Consider the following 23,427-nt stretch of genomic DNA (forward strand, 5'->3'; position numbering starts at 1 on the left):
TTAGTCACTGCAAGGTTGCATTAATGAAGAAACCACCTACAGGAGAAGACTTTAAAAAAGGGGAAATATTTATAATCCTAATTATGTATATTTTTAATCCTTTTAAAAGCATCGTAACAATTCAGATTAAGATACAGCCAGGACTTCTATTGGCCTTTGCACTGATCATCTACATAAACACAATATAGAATTAATTTCATGTTACTTCAACCCTGCTTCCTTGGGGACAGATGTATTACCATTGTACATGTAATACCATGGTGCTCTTTCCTCTTCACCATAAAAGAAGACAACGAGTAAACTTACTCTGCCACATGTCTGAATTACAAAATGACTCGCCCAAGCTGAGTCCCACCACAACATCAATAAACAACTGACCTTCTAGCTAGCTCCTGAAGCTTTAATCCATTAGCACGTAGCACGTGGCTTGATGATCAAGCTAAAATATAATTATTAGCAGTGCATATATATATATATGCATACACATATACACACACATAAAAATAAAATAATCACTTCAGTTTATTATACAGTTATATTGATCCCTAGGCAGCTAGACAACATGAACTGATGCACTGTTCCCAGTTGTTAACAGTGTGCTCTGCAGAACAGTGCACGCTAAGCATGAAGTCAGATTCATCTTGAGCATAGCTCCACTGACACCATTCCTGTTCGCAAGCAAGAGTCTGGCCTGTTCTCACCACCCCCTTAGTCATTGTTATGTTACAGAAATTCAAAATGAGTCTGATGAAAAGAGATTCCCTTATCCTGATTGTGATAAACAATCACATTATTTTACAGGAATAATTTAGAAGATTTGCTACACTTAAACTTTATATTAGAGCCTCTGCTGTGAGAATTATATAGAGTTCAAATTCACTAGCAGTCCAAGGAGAACTACCAAAACTTGATGTTAACTAGAGACATTCAAGAAAAGCCAGTAATTATCTTCCTACTTGGTGTTATAAACATTATATTATGTTTACAGCTTCAAGATTATTAAGCATCAGCATGTGTAGTAAGAAATGAAAAGGGAAAAAAAAGTTTCACTCAAAAGCTCCTGAGAGCTAGAACTGGGAACTGCCAGGAGATTATAGGGTCTGTCAAAACACAGTAAAGCTCTTTCTGTCATACTTAAATGAATAGAACTTGCCCATCTGGAAAAAAAAAATTAAAAAATTCTTGATACTTTGTGGCCCAAATTCTACAATTTCCAGTCACGGTAGCGGGGAGGCAGAAGTTTGTTGGGTTCCTTCAACTGCAAAATGTTTTCTCCCTAGGACATAACCAGCAACTAACTCTCTTCCAATTACAGTAAAAATTATAGCCTCATTTTATTGATGAGAAATTTAAGATCAGAAATAGCCTGCAATCTAAAACCAAAATAAGACCTCAACATTTTGGTCTCCACACCGATTTTGAAAATCACACTTAAGTTACTTGCACAAGTTAAACAGAGGGTCAGTGAAAGAATTAGTACCTAATCCATCAGCCCAGAATGCTTTCCATGGCAAGTACTAAGTCAAGTTTTATTTCTTTATATATATAAACAAGAGCTGTAATTCTGATCAAAGATGAAGTAGCTGTTAAAAAATACATCGCAAAAATACTGTTCGCCACAATCTTATTAGGAATTAGAAGGGCAGATGATCAGATAGGAAAAAAAGGTATCAGTGCAGCAATGGCAGCTTGTCAGAAGATGTCACCTCATCTGTTTACAAAAGCCATTTGGAAAGTAAACCAGCTCTATTCTATTTTATAGTGGTTACATAGTCACTAAAGTACAAGAGCAATAAAACCATGTTTAGCAATACTAATACTAGTTGTATCCTAAAAAAAAAAAACCCCAGCAATGTAGATGGTGACATTTTAGTCATAGTGCAATTTGCTTTCACTTTCATTTGAAATGACAACTTCCCCTAGTTTATAGCAATCACAGTAAAAATTATTCCTGCCAAACCACTGTAATTCGGTTTCAATACCAAACTAAATCTTTTTTTTGTATCTATGTAGCGTGTCCATAAACATACGTACATAAATGTACAAATCCATAAGCTCTATAGCCAGTCAGTCCTATGATTGCATAAATGAGAACTAGAAACCACTAACTATAGTTAATAATTAATCAAGTTTTATATAACATAGATACACAATTTTCAAAAATATAGACTGTCTTTTCAATAAACGTTCTTCTCAGTGTTCAAAATATGGTCTTTTATTCCATTTTTTTTTAATCAGGAAATGAATTTCTAAGAAAATAAAAGGCTTTGCAAAGAAAAACTGAAGTAGTAAAACACCAGCACAATACTACTACTTCACGATTTACACAGCTAATAATAAGCCTTGATAAACACAATGTTCATAAAAAGGTCTTTTGTTATTTTAGCATACGTCTATTCAAGGTTCTGGTGGAAAAAATGGTGGAAAAAGCACATAATTTTATACAATCTACAGTAGTTCCATCATACCGATTCTGCTTTTGCTGAAATCAATCACATAGTTCCCACTAACAATAACCTGGCAACACCAGGTTCTAAAATATCCTTCCAGGACTAACGCTGGATTCACAGGGATGGAGCAGGAACTAAGGTCTGAGCTTTTCCCTCTCTGCCACACACTGGGTGACTTGCAGTACTGCCAAGTGTAGTCTAATGCTCTCTAAACTCTCTTCCTGTGTTGTTCCTGCTGCCAAGAACTGCAAGCAGTTGCCCTCAGTCCTCATTCCCTGTAAATGCCTTTTCTCTAAATATAACTTTATATCATTCACAAGTTATATGAAGAAGTTAATTAGAAGAGCATCACAGTTAAAAACCCCAACGTACCTGTGCGTGTATTTGTGTGTAGAAGCACGTACATACACATACAGTCACACTGTGGACCAGCTCTGGTAGCCTACTCACTGTAAGAAAACTTTTACACGTGATGGAGAATCCTGTTTAAGCCACAGAGCTCAGCTCAGATGCAGAGATCCATTTACACAACTCAAATACAAGATTGGGGCATAACCTGCATCACAATTTTGATTTCTGATGACTGTGTGTTATATGTATTTATGTTTTAAATACTGACACAGAGTTCATCACATTTCACATGCAAATATGTGTATATGCTAGGCACAATCATATATACACCCGAGAGTATAAAAATATAGTGAAGCCGACTGAGGAAGCCCTATTACAGTAAGAGTTAAGCACAAGACAAGAGAACTCCAGTCATCTAAACCTGAAGCTCACCAAGACACAACTGTGTGCACAAGAACACCTACAAACGCCAAACATGTAACTTGGGTGCAAATCCACCTAGAAGGGAAGAGAAAAACGGGACAGCACGTCCTCCTCCTTTGCACCACCTTGTGCAGCACATACCACCAGCCACAGGACGTGCACAGCTGCACAAGCCAGCATGGGCCTCCCATTTGTGCTGTCACAAACGCATCTCACTTGCCCATAGGACATAAATTGTCCTAAACTTTTCCTGGCTTATGCCAGTTTACATTATAACCTTAATGTTTTCAGTGTAATTCTCCCAGTATGCTGTCTGAGTTGGAAGACTACTCTTTTAACAATTCCAGTTTGTAACAGAAATGATATAGTGGTTCCTATCACAACACAGCTTAGATCTCAACCAGCTCACATAAGGGTTAAAAATAGAAAGTGCTATCCACTGGTTTGCTCTGATGTTCCTGTAGATATTGTCACTGGATGTATCCTCAGTAGAATTCTATTCAACACCTCTGTCTTTAAGTACAAAGCTGTAGGCTGTAGCAGCTTTAGGAAACATAAGTATCCTTTTTTCTGCTGCACAGTATCTGTGTGTGAAATTCTCTAAAGGGGTTTAAGTATTTACCCTGAACACTATCAGACAGTTTCTAAAATTTTCCTTATCCTGTTGCAAAAACACTTCAAAGAGAATCATAAACACAGTCCTTTGTGCTTTCAGCACATACTTTGTTTTGGAAGCTTAAGTCTGAATTCCCTCAGAATTGTAAATATTTTTTTTTCTGAAAGATGTGCAATACAGCTTTACTTTTTTTTTTTTTTACTTTTTTTTTTTTAAAGAGCTTGGTAGTGATTCTATTACACATAATGCTGAATCTTTTCTCCCATTTCTGACAGCTAAAATATTGAGGTCAAGGAAATTAATGACAAAAATGAAAAAGAAAAAAAGAAAAAGAAAACAACAACAACCCCAAAAATCCCCCCAGAAACCAAGTCTTCAGGATCAGGTTTTGTTGTTGTTCTTGCTGTTTAAGATAAAAGGTACATTTCCAGAAACATCTGATTCCTACTGTACATAAAATATAACCTTCTGAAATACATTTATTTCAATGATCTGGCCAAAACAGATCAGAAGAGCCCCCAAAAGACAAGAAATATGGCAAAAATTTGTTTTTTTGAGCTGCCATGTTGTGCCTATATTTCACAGCTCATTAGGCAAATACAATCACCCATCACCGCATGTTCCTCCAATAAAGGAGTGCGACACTGCAATATCTAAGCACAACGAGAAAGCTAAAAAAGACATTTAAATAATACCTCAGAATTTCTTGAATTTTGTCTGACAAGGTCAAGTCAATTCAAACATCAATTAAGTTGCTCTGCATTTTCTGAAAAAAGCTAAACCACCAGCCTGTCTGTGATCCCATTATCTATTTTTAAAAAATATAATTGGTTAGCTGTTTAAACTGTCAAAGTCTGCAAAAGGTAGGAGGATTCCTTTTAAAAGCATATTTTGTCCTATAGCTTTTCATGGTTATTCTGCAACTGAAATACTTTGATTTAAATACATATTTAAACCCTTGCTTTAATTTGGAAAAAAAAGAAAAAAGAAAAAAGAAATATATTATGGCCCTGGGCTGAGATTTTGTAGCTCAAATTTCAGCCTAGACTCAATTCTAACTGTCAGGCTGCAAGCCCCTGACAATAGGGGCTTACAGCAGAAACTATGACATACTTCATATGTAGCAATCATAGCAAATAATTAAATAGATCTCAAAAAGGAAAGAAAAATAATTTTACAAGAAAATAGCCTTGCTCTCTGATTTCAGTCTAGTTGTATAAACTGGTAAAAGCATACTATTGAGAATAGCAGTAATGACGTGACCAGAAAATACAGTTTTTAAAAAGTCTTACAAATCCAGATGAAAGTTGTGCAGAAAGATACCAGTTTGCATGAAATGCCACTATTTATCACGGCTACACAGAGTGCACACACTTCTGCTCTTACACTACATCTATAAATTAAAACGTGTGCTGCATTTCATTATCGTAAGCTGTATTTTAGGATGCCAAAAAAGTGAAACAAATAGTTTAACAATTACTTGTGTTTCAGTCATACCATTAAAAATCAGCTCTTCAAGATCTATGTTTCATTCCTGTAAGTAGACCAACGGTTATGCTGTTAAATATAACTCCAAATTAGTCATACTTTACGTTTTAGTTCTACAATTTTTTTCATCTTGCCAAATTCCTGCATAAATAGGTGGGATTAAATGGAGCCTAGCCTACCTAACATAATTATATATGTTGTGATTTTATACTGCAATGAAACTGATACATTTTAATAATCCCAGTCTTGGCTCTTACCCACCAAAGTCAATAAAGGTTTTTAAGGCCAACTGCCATATAAATACATTGCTACATTGCTAAATGGACTGTCAAAGCAGGAAATACAATTCACACCATATAGCACTACTGAGGTCTTCATTTTATTTTTTCTTTAAAGGAATACTAGATATGTTTAAAAAGTCTTTAAAGATTCAATATGTAAGTATTATCATATATGTTTAGCTTTCATTCCACAAACTAAAGTCATTCCATTGATTTACATTTTACTTATTCAAACGTGAATCAGCCTAAAACAAAATAAACACAAAAAAAGACTGTAGGACTTCTGCAGTTCTTACTGATTTGGCGTGGCGTTAAAAGGATTTTCATAGCTAAAATAAATGTCAGATTGCAAGGTTTGCATGATATCAGACCCTGAGAGACAAATTGTCTTTCCACTGAATCTCAGAACAGCTACAGCAAGACTTCCTCACATCACATGAGATTTCAGCTTTTCAGACTTCTCTTTACCCAGAAAGCAAAGCTTGTACAGTCTTTTTTCAAATGGTAACTCTCCCTTTGAATTCAGCAAGCATTTATCCTGATGTTGCAGACGATAACGTGTTAATCTTGGATGACTTTTAAAAAAAACCCCTCAAACATTTGAATAGCCTTCATATTTTCAAGGGAGGGGGAAAAAGAGAAGAAGATTGGTTAAACTGCTTTGGATTTAATGGTTCATAAATTCATGAGGTAATATTGTGGAAATGTGATGTTTTATCAGAATGTCATTCAAATGAAAGGTTTAACATTTACATCACAAGAGCAAGCTCTAAGTAAAACTATCCTCAGGGAAAGAAATGCCAGGAATAAACATTATGATAAAATTGTGTGCTTGCTATAACGTACAAAAATATTAAATAAAGCCCAAAGGTTTGAAGACACTGGGTTAAACTTCCTGCAGTTTCACGCTACTGTGCCAATGGAGTGATTACAATTAACAGAATCAGAAATTATTTTGGAAACTTTCTTTTCTTCTTTATAACTGCCTTACCAAACAAGGTAGGGTGTGTGGGGGGGAAAGGCACGCAGGGACCCCACGACTGATTTCTGTATCACTCTAGACACATAAATAAAAAACCGTGAGTCAAGAGTTGTTCAGCTCACACACAAAAGTAAGAAAAATACCTTGCTTAAGTATTTTCTTTTAACAAGTAATTATTTTTAAGCAACAATATCCTTCCGAGACAAGATCAACAATTCTAAGCCATTTTTATTTTTAGCATTTTGCAACAATTTTTTTTTTTAAATCATCCAGCTCAAATGATACATTTAGAGAAAAAACATCGACTGTAGACTACTGGGTACCTTCAGAAATATCTTTTTGATTTAACTTAATGCTGTGGAAGCTAAGCATGCACCAAAGCAGTGCACTTTTTATGTTAAATTGCTGTTGAATTTGTTAACCCACAATTGATTTCCTGTGTTATGGAATCTTAGAGATTACAGCTAACTTGAAGCAACAGGGATAATTCTTGATGTTAATGCTACATTTCTATGTATTTTATTAAGTCAGTGCCTGTTGTAGCATTAAAACTGCGGCCCAACATTGCCCCCTACTGTCACCTCGCTTTATCACTGAAGGAGAAAATGTAGGTTAAACCCCCCAAAAACCGACCCTACCTCCGAATCCCAAATACAGTAAGCATCAATTTACTTAGAGACTCCACAAAACAGACATTCTCAATTAACATTCTCTTCTGTCTCCTTCAATAGCTGAAATTAATCGTGATTAATATGTTATAAGTCATAAAACATTAAAGCCATTTTTAAAATTTAAATTAGAAGCAGCTTCTGTCTTGGCCCAACCTCCAGTTTGCTGATAAATATCATCCTGAGGCCTGCTGAAAGCAGATACACTGACGCCACCATGTTTCTAATTAGAGACACATGGTAATGTCACACCAATTGCAGAAAAGCTAACCCTTGAGAGTTCCCAAGTTTGCTGTTTTTCCATGTTCTCAACACACAATGGATATAAAATAACAATCAAACATTCTTGTCTCTACCTCATCTAAGCCTGTGTTACAAGAGAGTAAGTTGTCTTGAAAGAAAAACAAACCAAAAGACTTATTTTTTTTTTTATTATAAAGGTCATTCAAGAATGTGAGCACGTAAGAACACAAAAACGAGGAAAAACCTCCCACATAAACAAGTTATAAATGATTACTCTCCTTTTGCAGGGAAGTTTAATGTTCAATGATTCCTTGTGACAACTGCTTTTGCAAATGGAAGTTCCACTTTTCCCCACTTATTTTCCAAGTCTGAAACCAGCCATTGCTGCTGGAAAAGCTTACAATATGTTAGAGCAGGCTAGTGTCACAACAGGTTAGCAGTCACATTTCCCTCACAACTCAAAAGCATATTCTTGCTGCACCACACCTCCAGAGATTCAAAAACACCTCTTCTACAAATCACATTCAGTATCCTCAGCTACATCACAACCTTTTCCATGTCAGCTATGGGCAAATGGAAGCTCATGCCCTGACCAGCAGAAATGACCGAGAAGCAGCTTCTAAGGCAGATGTACAGATATGAGTGAGACACGTTTGCCAATACAGCTCCTTCTGCGGACAAAACCAGAAGCAGGCACACTGGCAACTGTATTGAACACTTCCACTAGCAAAGTCTCCCAGCGGAGTCTCTCCTTGGACAGCACAGCCAGCAGGCTAACAGTGCTGGTCCCTGTTAGAGTCCGTTTTCATGCAGAGCAGGGACGTACTATCAAGTACACAGGAAGCAACATCACCGCAATTATGCAGGAAACTCATCTTCTCTGGCTGGTTCTAGCCATGGTGTAAGTGTGCTGGTGGACTACACACAGACATCTGACTCAGCACCACCAGATTTTATTCTTAACTCTCCTCAGATGCATCCACCACTGTTGTCATTGGCACAATTGCCTATCTTGGTGTTGTACAAAACAGTTGACAATGCACAGTTTCATGTACTAACTGGTGTGATGTAATATATGACTGTCATCTTATAATGCTGTCAAACTTTAAGAATAACCAAAGTCTGGAAATAACTAAAACCTTGGTTTTTTGGATCAAAAATAATGCTCACATTTCTTCTGGCTACTGGGGAGAAAAATAAGAGGCAGTGGAAGGCTGACATTGACTCTAATTTTCATATGTTCTGAATAAAGTTTAAAATCCGTTACTACAGTACAATTAAAACCATAATTGTGAGTGTTCTCAGAATTAAGCTCCAGCGGCTTTAGGCTATAAAACTAGTACTTACCATAATCTCCATTTTTTTCCAAAATTCTTCCAATTTAGCCATAGGCTTAAGCCACCAATCAGTGCACTTCAAATAACGCTTGCCTTGAAACCAAAACTGCCTAAGCCACTCAAATTCAACCTGCAAGATAAAAACATATGGTAACATAAACATGTCTTCATTATTTGGGGTAGGAACAGGGATGCACGAATCCAGCTATATCTGAACAATCCCAAAGAAAAGGAGGTTACCAAAGTACTCATTTCTAAATGCACCCTACATCTTGTTGTTTATTTTATTTGTTTCACATGAATTTGTGATCTGAGCTATTCCCTTCAAGCCTAGAGAGGTGCAAAATGCAGTTCTTTTCTTTACATGTAGTACATATACAAAGAACACTAAAAGTTCAGGTTTACTCACAATTCAGTCAAATATGTACCAACTCTGTCTTACTTTAACATTGTGGGTTTGAAAATATTTCAGTCATATAAAAGATTGAAAAAACCTGCAGTAATAAAATTGCTAGAATGCATCCGAGTCATTTGCTATGGAATGAGAGCGCAGCATTATAAGAAAACATAGTTTCTCTTACTTTAACAAATAATCTAGTTTCCAGATAGGCTACCAATATCTTTTGGATTCACTGGATCTCAACAGGAGACATGAAAGTGCTCTACTCAGGCAGACCTGCATGGGAGAGAGGGGGTGTCCCGAAACCCCTCCTGCTCCCTCTGCTGATCTGCTGTTGCATCAGAACCCTCTATCACTGAACACCCACATACCAGGAGTGAAAAAGGTTTTCAGGGCATCTGAAGTAACAGACCCTAATTGTTTCTCTAGGACAAAGCTTGTGTGGAAACTGCACTTTACAAAGAAAACAAATCCCCCACCAAAAGTAATAAAAACTCCATCAGGAGCAAGCTAATACTTTTATTTAGAATGTGAAACACAGCAAATGATGTAATACTTCACTAGTTGGATTTAAAAAAAAATAAATCCATATATGGATGGACCATCAACTTTAAGACGAGAGACACACTAGCTTACTAAAACATAATATAAATATATAACTTATCAATTATTCTTTAAACAAAACAATTCCATTTATCCTATTTCCACTGAGCCTTTTTTCCTTTAATAGTAATCCATAGTCCTAGTCTTTAGAATTCTGTATTTATCTTTGTTGTGGTAGTTATGTTTCACATCGAGTTCAAAGCTGCTTTTATCATTATTTGTACCACAAAGAAGTTTTTGTTTATCCCTGCTCAGCTCCAATGATGCAAACAAAGACAACCTGCCAAGGTGAAAGAATAAAGAAAACTGCCCAAAGCTGACACCTAATGCTTTCCTTCCTGCAAGAGCAAACAGAATGGCTACAGAAATCTGAAAGTGTTTTAGTTAACATTAACTAAATGTTTGGTCAATATATGTTAAAGATTACAATAAAAGATACTTAAATTTGAAATGTACAAAGGGAATATTAAAGCAACTTTGTTGGTAAAATATAACAACATGATTAGCTGGCAGACACAGATCTTAAAATATTTTTTAAAAACCCCAACTGATAGCCCAGTGACTTTTTCCATGCAGAAGTTTGGTAACATCCTTCCTAAAAAAAGATGAAGGGAAGTTTGCTTCCTGTATAGTAGTAACAGGTATGAAGGAGTTTGGTTTGTTAAAGTTATGATTTGTTAAAAAAAAATATTAAAAAAACAGTATATACAAAGTTTTGGGAAGACTGAGTATATTTACAGTTCAACCAGAGCTTTAAGTACTCCATACTTTTTTCTCCTTCCACTTCTGTTTGGTTTTGCTGGCCTCTACCAGAAAAGAGCTAGAACACATTATGTCTGGCAAACACAAATCGATGTCAGGCCGTTAATCAATGAAAAAAATATTTTAAAAAATTAAAATCAATGTTACAATATGGCTTATCAGGACAAGAATTTATTTCAGTCAATCTGATTTTTGACTAGTCCTATTGATTTGTTACATTTCAGTCTAATTTAAGTCTATCATCTTGATCCTCTACAGAATCTACAACTTGACAAAGCAGAGCTGTTTTTTAGGCGCAAGAGGTAAAGTTTAGCAAGAGGCTAGTTAATTTTCTTCAGGATTAGCTGGTCTCACCAGAAGTGAGTGTACCCAATTGCAACGTGTGGCTGTTTAATGATGTGGACCACCTTTCGCTAGGGCTCTCAAACTCAGGTCTGCATTAACCTCACAATGTTTTGGTTTAGCTCTAAACTGAGTTAATAAAATGGGAGTTGGGGAGGAAAATAATGTTTCACCCATCAACCTAGCCATCAAGCTGCTTGACAACTGACTGCTCTGAACAGATAACTGCTGATTCTGGGGGGGGTGGGGAAAATCATCTTGATGAGGCAACAGTGACATGATTTCTCTTTCACTCTGACCTTGTTTTAGATATATGCAAGCATAAACACTTACTTTTGCTAAAAATCTCCAGAGATTCCAGTTATGCTAAGTTTGTTTGGTGTTTTTAATTCACACATGAACACTTTTTACACCACATCCGTTACTAAATGCATATTTTAAGAAGATATGCTATCTGCTTCCCAAGTTCTCTTAAAAGCTCTCTGTCCCCGTGCTTTCATTGAACCCTATTCAGTAATCACTTTCCCTGTAGCAGAAAGGCACTCTTATTGGCTTTTCTCCTTCCCCCTCCTTCCACGAACAGGAAGAACTGTACCAGAAAACAAAACAAAACAAAAAAACCCCTACAACAGTAAATACTGGAGAGAGACCAAAAGCTCAATTCTAGCTTTAGTGGAACTGTAGTTACAGAACATTCTTCTGTGACAAAACTCTCAGGTTAACAGCTCTTGCCAAGGATTTTGCCAAAGAGTTTTAATTTGGAGACTCCTGTATATCAGAGATAACTTTAGTTATCATTAGAAAGCATTTTACATGACTGAACAGGACAAAGCCTAAACACATTAACATATAAAAATATATAAACACTGAGTGTTTTAGGAACAATTTTCATCTAATTAATTTTCGCTTATGACTCACATCTGTGTAAATAAGCTCAGAATCAGGCCTCATATGTCTAACCTCAACATATTTTCAAGTTCTCCTTTAAACAATGATTAAAGGCCAATTTTAGATTATAGTCAATACTGGGTAGTAAAAGGCCAACAGTAGCATTTGACATTTTGTGAGGCAGTGCTCCTCAGTCAATTATTTAAAAGTAGTAGTTATTAAATGCCACACATGTAGGTGATCTATATTTTCTCTCTTCCGTACTAACCAGCCACCAACCATGCTGTCAGCTCACCGTGATGTGCTAAAACATATTAACCTTCCTTCGGCTGCGTACACCTCTACCCTTTCTCAGCAGTGACCTCAGTGTCTAACACCACATACCTTCATCTGAGCCAGCTCAGGCTTTTCTACATCACTGTGCATTCATCACACCAAATTTATCTACTGCTACCATAAAAACAGATTTGCTGTAGGCAAAAGTGAGTACCTCACAAGCAACAGAGCAACCAATTCAGTCAGAAGTTCTAATCACAGTAATCAGGATTTGATAATCATGGCTGAGCAAAAACCCTGATGAAGACAAAACCCTACCTTTTCAAACCTGAGTACTTTGAAACCTGCTGCATTTTCAACACAATCCCCAGATGTTAAAAAACTTCCTCTAGTGTTTTACTTCATAGAGAACATCCGATTATTACTTCGGTGTTGGTAAATAAAGAACATGAACTACTATTGGATTTTATATTACTCAGAGCAAGGAAAACAAATTTTCTTTGAAATGTGAAGAATAGGCTGACGATGATCTTTTCTGCAGATTTATTTTTATATGTATGAGCATTTACATCATCTGTCCAGCAGTGTTTTATTACTTCAAAAAGCATTTCCTCAACAGTATGTATCCCCAGTCCCCCGTAGCTCTGTTTGGGACATACTCAGTAGCTGTATATATTTTGGAAAGCCAAGTGTGATTCAGTCGGGGCAAGAAGTTCACATTCGGTGAACTCTGCAAGATCATTTATTTCAGGATAAATTATCACTGGCCAAACAGCAATCTGTCTGCTTAAAGGGGTAACTTCATTCAATCTCTAACACTGTGTGTGCACTGATAGGCTATTGTACTTCACAGCTGTCCAGCTAATTACTCCGGTTCACCCTGCTACACCCTGTTCACCAGATACCTGCCAATGAAGTATTTGTTCAGACTCCAAGCACATAAACTACTCAAACAAGCAGCACATGAATACCCTTAATTAAGGTTATCTTTACTTACAACTACAAAGTACCTACTGGGAGTGAAGTGACTCACACATCTAACAAACAGCACATACCTTGCAATTACTCAGATATTCCTTTGAAGGCTGTTTTAGTGAGGGAGACCACGACAACAAAGCGAAGTCTAAAGAAACATTAAACCTCTACCTGGCTGCCCGCTAGAGATGCTAAAAACGTCCTCAGGTTTGCATCTTAGTTTTGCAACAGGAAAACCTCCATCAAGACATCCAAGACAGGGCTCTGACAAATGAATTCTTGGAAATGTAACATCAGTAAAGACATCCCCCAGATACTCACCCATACCTCTTTTAGAGGTTTCTCTGCCCACCACAAAAATGGGAAAAAAAAAATAAGCCTCCACCTGTGCTTCAGATCTTCAGTTCAAACCCACTTTATCAGCACAGTAAGCCAATTTTCCTGCCCAGGAATACAAAAGTGAAGGCACAGAGTCATACCTCATTCTTTCAGACTTGCTCTTAGGCTTTTTCCCTCTAGCAGCCACAGATAATTCATCCAGACTTCATTTGGCAGAGCAGTTAATTTCAGCCCAGACTGTGAATCTGTGCTAAACTACTATATTTTAGCTTAGTCACACATAGCCTGATGGTACTGTGATGGTGCTGTTCCAGTTAATGATCTCTGATGACCACTTCAGAGATGTCAGTAAAAAGGGTAAAAAAAAACAAACCTGTAGCATTTCAGGAAGATAAAGGATCTAGAACAATGGCTGCATCTAATTATCTGAGTTAAACCCCATCAACTTCAGTCATGATAATACTTGAAAGTAAAATACAACCATACCATCTCCTCTAGAGATGGTAACTCTATCTAATTTCAATCTCATGATCTCTGGTCCAGAAGAACATAAAAAAAAATTCACAAGGAGGTTTAGAACTGGCACAGAAAACTGTGTATCAGAACAGAAATACATCAGCAAAATTGGGTTGCAGCTCTTCATTAATTCTGTGTTTGGCTTTTTGTGCAATTTTGTCCTTTGTATTTAAAAATACTAAAAAACTAAGGAAAAAAAGAAAAAAAATAATCACCAAATCCTGACCACACTGATCAAATGGAAGACTCATTTTCATCAGTAAACAGTCTGATTCTTTAATGAAACAAAACATGTTCTTGTTCTTTACTTGCCTGAGAAAATTTGAACTTAAAACTTGCATTAGTGCCTGAAAATATGAAGATCATACAGTGAGTAAAAGAAGGTGGGAAGCTTTCACATGGAAAAAAGTTGAATTAGTGTCACAGATCCATACGTTTTCACTTCAGTGATGTTCAAAAAAGAAGTGTGCATTTACCACAGTGCTAAGCCACTAGTAATTTTATTTACGTGTGCAGCAAATAAATGAAATCTAAATAGCACTTTAACATACAGAATTTATGCTTCAAGTGAAGAGGTGACCTTGGTGGAAAAAAAGAATTTGGAAAAAAAAAAAGAGGTGAATGGGTATTCTCTTTTCAAATGAAATATAGATCCAATGTGTCTGCTAAGTCTAAGTGCACAATATGCACAAGTTTAACAATGATTTCTGTTGCAGTATATCCCATATGTGTAACAGGAAACATCCCTGTATGTCACACAGCAAAATTATTCAGGTGACTGCAAACACCGGGGGCTAGTCTCTCACCTGATGTAAACGGCACATGTCTTTGATGTTAAAGGACCCGTGCAAATTTACACCAGCTGTGCATGTGGCCCTAGCTGTGCAAACCACATATGCGTATGGTTTTATGGACTGAGCCTGATTAATGTTTTATAAAACCCTACATGCATCAGACTTCCTTAAATTGCACTAGGAGCTGTTTTGCTAAAAGTCAAGGGTACGAATCTTTTGCCATCACTGTACTCAATGTTACCAACTGTAAACACAATACAGATAAACACATGTTCTATGAAGTTTTAGTAACAATACACAATATTCTATTTCTCAGCAAACAGCAATTTAAACAGTTTACATGAATTCTAATTTGAGTGAAAATTACCTGTGTACTACACAGCTCTTAATAGTGATCATACTTATCTTAGAAATACAAAACAGCTCCTTCAAAATGTCTGAATACAGGAGTGCTGTAAAAAAACACTGGTATGTAAGCAAGAACTAGTTCAGAACTTTCTATTAACTGGTTGTTATAGCCATTTTTAAAGACAGATGATCATCAGTGCTTTACAGTTAGGAACAGCTAAAAGCTTTGTTTCAGGTAGAACGACAGCTTTTCCACAGCAGCTAAACAAGCTGTCATTTTAAACTCTCAATACATAGCTTCGACTACATTTTCTGTAACTTTAAAAAAGAAAGAAAAAAAAAGAAGCCTTAAATTTACTATCTTCAGAACTCTTCACTACTCTTATTAGACCCAGCCCATTGTGTCACATTCCTGACCCTATCCACTAACAGAGAATAAGCCAAATTACACTTCTTGTGACACTGCTTACCTTTTATACCACAGGAAAAATTACCTGTTTCCACAGCTTCCCAAAATACTGTCTGATATTTTCAGTTTGTTTGTCAAATCAATGTGTTTTACTAGTAAGACTCCAGATCTGTACTTCAAACAAAAAAGCACTGTCAGATTCAGTGGAATCCTGTGAAAGTGCACTGTTACACCTGCATATTTTGTAGCACAGAATGACCTATTTAAATATGTTCCTCACAATTATTTCCACTGTATTTTCTTCAGAATATACTTTAAAGCATATACACACAACTGTTCCACACCTGGCATTCTGTAAAAACCTGGTTCAACACGTGACAAACAACTGAAAATTTTACCTGCTTTTCCCTCTAATTTTTTTTGTCCTCTCTCTTTTTGTTGAGAGAAGTGCTGGAGCAGTTTGGTTTCTCCACCACACTATCAGATTTGGTGTAGTCTTAGTGACACTTCTCTTTCACTCTACCAGCAGAGGGATCATAAGGAGGAAAAATGAAAACTTCATGGAAATGAAAATATCATGAAAATATCAATCCAAGTTAACTCCAACTACTGCACATACGTAAAAAAAAAAAAAACCAAAAAAACATAAACAACATATTTCAAACTTATACAGAGCAATGCCTTGGGAGCAGCTGAACACACATTTAATTGCTATTAACTCCATGAGCAGACTGCACCTCAGAATCTGGCTGAAGTATTGTCAGTACAGATCATCTCACCTCATTATGTATTTCTTCTACTTGCTTTACAACTGCAGTTTCCAGTGATTTCAAAGATAAAGCCATTGAATCAGAATCAGTCTGTAAATTCTGGAGTGCCAGTTCACATTGTCTGAATATATATTCCAATGTTCCTCTTGAACACTGCAAAGATACAATAAAACATTTCTATATAGCCACTCAGAACATATGTATTTCTCAAATATACAGAACTGTTTGCTTCTGAAATAATCAAAGTGAAGGAGCAGAAGGGATGTATTTCTCTAACTTTATTTCATGATCTTTTAATCAAAAGCATAATGCCTCCTGCATTGTCTATTATGGTTACTGATATAAATTATGCAAAAGTCTAATTCATCAAACATCTAGCCAACCAGTACGGCATAGACTGAAAGGAGAAAGAAAATAATTCCTTTTAAATTTACTTTAAAAATCTGGCATACAAAAACATGGCCATACTTCCCACTGCTTCCTGACCAGTTTTTGACAGTATTTCAGAATCAGTTGTATTTGCCAAGTTGTATGGGCTTCCAGTAACATTAAAATGGAGTCCCATATCCAGTCTGAGAGAGCTGCTTGCTAACAAGGTATAGAGAATATGAGCAACAGAAATTTGCACTAATGCTCCTTTTATTTTGTTTTCATTAAATCTCCTTCAAAATAAGAAGGAAATCTGATGAAAAATACAGAAGAATTTGTTTTAAAATGTATAGTGTACTTTAACTTTATGTCAAATCCTAGTTCAAGTAAGTAGAGTGTATAGTTGGGAAATACAGGCACTTTTTTTTAATACTGCAGTTTATATGAATGTATATGTCCATCTTTGGTTGCTCTTACTTAACTTCCACTCCTGCAGAATTTAGGAAGAGTAATGGAGAAAAAAAAGGAATTATATGAACACACAGTTCTGGATAAGACAACATGATGTTACATACACAGCACCAGAATATTAGTTTTACAAATGACCAAACAGTTATCCATTTTTGATACTTACCTCTGCCACTCTGTGAGTTGAGCTGAATCGAGGTGAAAAACCAGCCAGAACACAATGCTGATGTGTCATATTGAGATCATCTAGGGATAAATTAGAAAACCTTAAGTACAGGGAAAAATTATACTTAACAAAACTTATTTTCACTGAATATGAATTAAAGACACTACATTAATTATTTAATAACAACAAAAAATAGAATTCAGTCTGGTAGTATCTTCTTAGAGCTCAAATGTTCAGCAGAGCATGATAACTATTCACTGTCCTAGTGCTACAAAGATCTCTATTCATATTCATTTTCTCCCACTTTACACAATTTAGAAGTGGCATTTTCTCACCACTTATGGGAAAAGTTAAACTAAAAAAATATTTCAAAGTTGAGGATCACTATAAACAACAGATTACTCAGAAATTACAATCTCTCTTCTCAAAAATCACTAAACAATACTGATATTTCTTGAAAAAAAGAAACAAAGAAAGAAAAAAGACAAAGACATAATTTAATCTTTTTATTTGAAACTTATCTGAAGATGTCTCTTAAGATCAGAGTCAAGAAAACAGGAACCCAGAAAGTACAATCTGTTCAAGGACCTGTCTCCAAAGCATTTCATTTGTGACTTTCTCGTAGCCTGTCAGAGGGTCGTCATGGACTTGAGTTCACAAACTGGCAAACAACCAACCCCACAAACCTCTATCAAAAGAATCTACTTGGTTGCCATCAGTTTCATCAAAATTACCATAAATGAATTCTGACAAATAAGCACTTTTTAGAGGAAACTTATTCCTCTGCAAAAGTTCAGACCAAACCTAGTAACAATACCAACTGTTACATTGAAAAAAAATCACTAAGTGCGTTCAAATCAAACAGTTTTGGTGTTAAAATTATTTTGTCCTCTCAGTCTTAATGAGACATTTGGAAAAATCTAACAAAAATTCCTGTAAAATCACTCCTGGGTTATATTTTGGCAAGTTAGTAAAAAGAGACTGAAAAAATCATACAAAACTAGGTGACCTGAAGTATCACCAAGCAAAATCCTGTCATAGACAAAATTAGAAGAGAGCAGGAATAGAGACCTATAAAATGCTAGTTAACATGGAGTCTGTTTTTAAACAAATACCTATTCTTTCAGGGAACTTAGCTTCAGTCATCTTAATACAGCATGATGAGAAATTATCAAGCTTCATCCTTCCACCACATAAATATAATTTCTCTTTAAGAGATCAATATTTGCACACCTGAAACCTGATATCCCAAATTCCTACTAATTTTTGAAAATGCTCTTCTGACCATAACAATTATCAGACTGAAAAGAACACAGCCGGTAAGGTTTAATGATATTCTCTTTACTACTGAAAAAAGATCTGCTCTAAAACTTTTATCTTACGTTGCAACAAGCCTGAAACTTTAAAATTGAGAAATGTCTACTGAATAAGAACTCAGAAAAATTACTGAATTTATCCTAGTTGTAAGAACAGTGTATTCATTTTATGAATTTTATAAGCAACTATTGATACAGATAGTAGCACAAACTTGAAAAAAATAAAAATAAGAAAAAAACCTATATAAGGAATAGACAGACAAGTATTATAAACTATTTTGAAAAAACGCTCCAAATCAAACAAAAAGAACATAGGAAAAAGCAACTTCCTACACAAACACATGAGGGTTAAATTGCATAGAGCCAAGACTTGCAAGGGCCACAGAACAATATTATACCTGGACATTGCAATATTTCAATATCACAATCACTTTCAAGAACTGTGACAGAAAACAAACCTAAATACTTCCACCACCCCATCTAGTGCCCATTCTTTGTGGTGTCTTTTATGTAGCAAACAGAACATCTGAAGTATTACATTTTGATTTGCACCTTTATTCAAACCGCTGGTAAATCTTTCATTGCAGAGCTCCCCCTTGAAATTTCTTCCAACTGTCTCTAATCCTTTATGACTCTTAGAAAGAAGCCTGTAATTTTAATTTAAGAGTTTATAATTCATCTAAAACTGTAATTGTATAAAAATAGTTGAAGCTTCATGGATGGCACGTCTCAAAGGATATTTGAAAAATATCTTCTAGGCCTTAAAAGATTACAGTACAGATTTGCTTTTCTTTTTCTTCTAAGTATATATTAATTGAAAAGAAAAAGCACTCTCTGTTAAATTGGCCATTGTACATTTGGCAGCAAAAGCTTTTATTCAGATACAGAACACTATTTTGGTTTTAGAGCCAAGCCAAAGCTGTTATCTTCCATGGGCTCCCATGTCAAAGCTACCACAGCGCTCTCTTGGCTTTAGGTAAAATACAATTCATAGGCAGTTAACATCAGTTTTACATAACTAAACCTTGATTGGGGAGGTTTGGAAAGCCAAAACACAGTCTCTCCAGTATTATGTATCACATTAAATACAGGCATATAAAAAGTAGGCACATACGTATCGGTCCTGCCCTGGAAAACTGCACCCAGGGGAGGCTCTGTCAGGCCGAGCTCCCGCAGCTGTGTGCGGTAAGAGCCAAGATGGCTCCTTCCCCTCACGAACAGCAGCCTCTACTCCTCCGCCAGCTCCGGACAACTACGGCAGGGACACCTCATTACAAAAACAAAACCCCACAAAACTTACGTGAACTGTAAAATGTATATGAGAACTGACTTTTTAACTCGTCATTAAGACCAACTTAGCAATGTATTTAGTACAGTTTCCAAGAACTGTCACGCAATCCCTCCTCCTTCTTCAAAGAGCTTTGCCCTCCGTATGGATGCTGACGAGATTCAAATGCCAACTAACTGCTAGCTAAGAAGTTTTGAGAACTGGACCACTATTTTCCGCTTACATGACTCTTCCTTTCTCAAAGCTTTCCCACATCTATGAAAAGTAGTTACTTGCACAGACTGTTTTTCTGAAGTCTGATCAGGCTTTTTGCTTGTTTATAAATTTAAAAACACTACACATTATCCAAATTTTAAAAAATAATTCTATAAAGCAACCAAGAAATACTAATGAAGTCAAATAGCTGCTAGAGTGCTAGCCTGACCAAAGAGCATTTTCTCAAGCAAAGCCTAGCCACACACACTACAGTTATTCATATTTACCTGTATTAACAGGATACCATTGTGCCACCAGTCACTGTGCAAATGTGGATGATTACTTGCACTTCAGGCAGTATAATGCCTAAATCAGTTTCCCCAGACTACTGAAAATATTGTAAAGGGCTTGTTTGCATTCAAAGGAACACAACTTGGTGGGTAACAGACACTTGGTGTTTAAATGCTGGAAAAAATAACTATTTTTCTGTCTGAGTTGGAGCACCTAAGAAACAAGGAGACTATTTCCTGCACAAATACATATGGCAAAATCCGTATTTCTTTTAAATGGACTGCTTTATAATTTTATTTCTACTACTTTCTGCCCTCCACTTCCCAATGAATCACCTGCCACCTTACGGCCAGATCCTATTATAGGACTACTACAGCTGAGGCGAGATTTATTAAAAGAAATTAATCACATGTATGATTGTGTACAGGTGGCCAAAGCCACCTTGGAAAACAAAGTTATCAACTTGAAGTCTGTTTAAGTAATCTGGAGGTCAGATTTTTACTTTACAGATGAAGTTCTAAGAAGTCACAACAAGTTAAGCAGATGATCTGATCAGTTGCAAATTCATACAATTATTTGACACATAATATCCAGCTACAGAAACTTCAGATAATACGTCTTGCGTAAAACAGTTACAAAATGGATTTTTTATTTAATATAGATCCCTATTGTGCACACCTGCAGGTAAAAGGAAAAAAAAAACCAAACAAACCAAACAACAAAACCAAATAACACAAACCCATCTAAGGCATTTGGTGCTTTAATACATTCACTCATGCAAAGCCTCTGTAAAGTTTGGTAACCAACACACAAAAACCTAAGGGTAAGGAGAGGTTAAAGGACTTGCCATAGTTTGCATGGAAATTCTGTGAGAGAAGCAGGCTTACAGCTCCTAAAACTAATGCTTTAACACCCAACCATTCTACCGTCAGATGCAGACTGTTACTGTCTGTGTGGGTCTCCTCATCAGACAAGCTTCTTGGTGATCTTCCTGCTATTTACAGACAGCAGATCCATTTTGTGATTTGAATGTTGCATATTCTATTTTAAATTGTTCATATCATAGATCTTTCTCTCCTTTCCACTGCCATCCTGTTCTTTTCTCAAATACATCCCTCCCGGCACAGAATCTCAGCACAGTCTTCTCCACTGCTTGAAACTATTGCCAGTTCCTCTCTTTTCTCTCTGATCCTGTTCTTCTCAGTCCCTCTCCCTGCTCTGTCCACACCTCACATATGCTTTCTTCAAGACAGCTGAATTACCTGGACACCAACCATATTACAGTGCAATTTTCAAAAGCACTAAAATGCTTTTCCACCATTTCCAATTGTATCCAATGTACACAATGCTTCAACAAGACAAAACCCAACCAAACTATTCTTACTGTAGGTATGTCAATAAAAAGCATCAGGAAGACATGTCTCCGTCCCCAAGAAATAATGGATCAATGGAATATTACTTTCACAACAGGAAGCTAAAGGGATGATCTGTCCCTAATTAAGAAATATTTTTAGTTTTTAAACAATAAAAGTGTTCACCAACAAAACAGAATGAATTAAAAGGCTGAACTAAAAAGAAAAAAAATATGTCTGGGATTTGCCAAACTTCATGATCAAAGTTTGGTAACAACAAATACGTTTCTGGGGTTCGAAACCTTAGTAATCAAAGAATATAGCATTTGGATTAAATGTGGACTCAAGGAAAAAAAAAAAACAAACCAAAACAAAACACAAGGAGAATTAAAAAACTCCAACACATTCAAGATGCTAGAGAGCAAAGAGGGTTCAAGTTAGTTTGTGGAAATAGAAGCAGATTAAATATCTAGAAATAGTTTAATGAGCCACTATATACATGTGGAAGTGTTTCTATTAAATATTTATCTTTAACCACAAGCCAACTTCTGCAATGTGTGTACCCTGCTTCTGGTTGGTTATGTAAATAATCTTTTGATGCTTCTTGGACTGTAATTTGCTGGAGGTGGGGAGGGGTATAAGATTCCAAGTTCATCTTCATGCTGTTTTAAAACCCTAACCTTCAAGCAAGAGCTTGATCTATGGGAAACAGCTGCAAAAAAGTAAATCTCCCTTTGAAAAAGTCCAGAATGTATTTTTGTTAAGTATGTTTTGAAGTCATGGTAGGAAAATTAGTGAAAATTGTAAATCTGCTTGCAAATCTGGTCGTGTCTAACTCAAAGATTAGGGGAAAGATTCCAATTTAATAGTAAGACCATGACAACCCTAGTTAAGCATGCTCTAGGACAGAGCAGATGGGGCCCTCTGCTCACCTCCACGCGTTTTGGATTTATTGCATGCACCCAACACGTTTCATATTAGACACCCCTTGACTGTGTACTTGAGACAGCAGGGTTCAGTATGCACTTCCTCTGCAGACCAATATATTATTCTAAATTGAGCTAAAGTGTTTCCGTTTCATGAGTGATATAAAGTTCAGATTTGAGTTTTTAGGCAGCAGATTTGCAGTCATTCAGCAGATCGATCTTCTTCATATTAGGAAAAGTAAACCTTAAAAAAACCCAAAACTGTCTTACTGAAGGTAAATTTAGATTTTGTTTAAGTTTTGTTTAAACAAAATACATTTATATTCTTGTAATAGCTTACTTGAAGGATAGATTTAATCACCTCAAGTTTAGTACTAACATACATTTAAGTTACAGCTTATGATTTCATCTGAAGAGGACTGCTGAGAATGCAGGTGTAAATTTACATTTTACGATTGCATTTAAGATGCTAAAATACACTCCCCATCTTTTTGTTATTTTGATACACCCATTGATCAGAGTTTACAAGTTACACATTACTATTAGGAATATCAAGTTACCACATTTTCATATGTAAGATCTGTGTATACAATATTAGGAAATAGTTGGGGTATTACAGACACAGGAATTGACAGGGTTTGACTTTTTAATTATAAGCAACATACTGAATTTGATGTTCCAGTATTTTACAACACTTATATGAAGCAGTAAGTACTACACCATGAAAAAAATGACCTACAGAATGGCTACGTTTTTTGCTAGAGCTGGATGAGTCAATGGTAGTCAGAAATAGTA

General features: G+C 36.0%; 1 protein-coding gene across 1 annotated transcript in view; it reads right to left on the minus strand.

The window, feature by feature from the left end:
* The window catches only part of FTO (FTO alpha-ketoglutarate dependent dioxygenase), a gene marked incomplete at its 5' end in the record, with an annotated part of 193,028 nt that overhangs the window by 153,867 nt on the left and 15,734 nt on the right, over positions 1–23,427 (minus strand). Inside the window, 3 exons of the mRNA XM_029085605.1 lie at positions 8,850–8,969; positions 16,271–16,414; positions 17,265–17,344. Of these exons, the coding sequence (XP_028941438.1) occupies positions 8,850–8,969; positions 16,271–16,414; positions 17,265–17,344 (344 nt within the window). The remainder of the gene's footprint in view (positions 1–8,849; positions 8,970–16,270; positions 16,415–17,264; positions 17,345–23,427) is intronic.

Source organism: Antrostomus carolinensis, unplaced genomic scaffold (genome assembly GCF_000700745.2).
Source record: "Antrostomus carolinensis isolate BGI_N321 unplaced genomic scaffold, ASM70074v2 scaffold42196, whole genome shotgun sequence".
Classification (NCBI taxonomy): domain Eukaryota; kingdom Metazoa; phylum Chordata; class Aves; order Caprimulgiformes; family Caprimulgidae; genus Antrostomus; species Antrostomus carolinensis.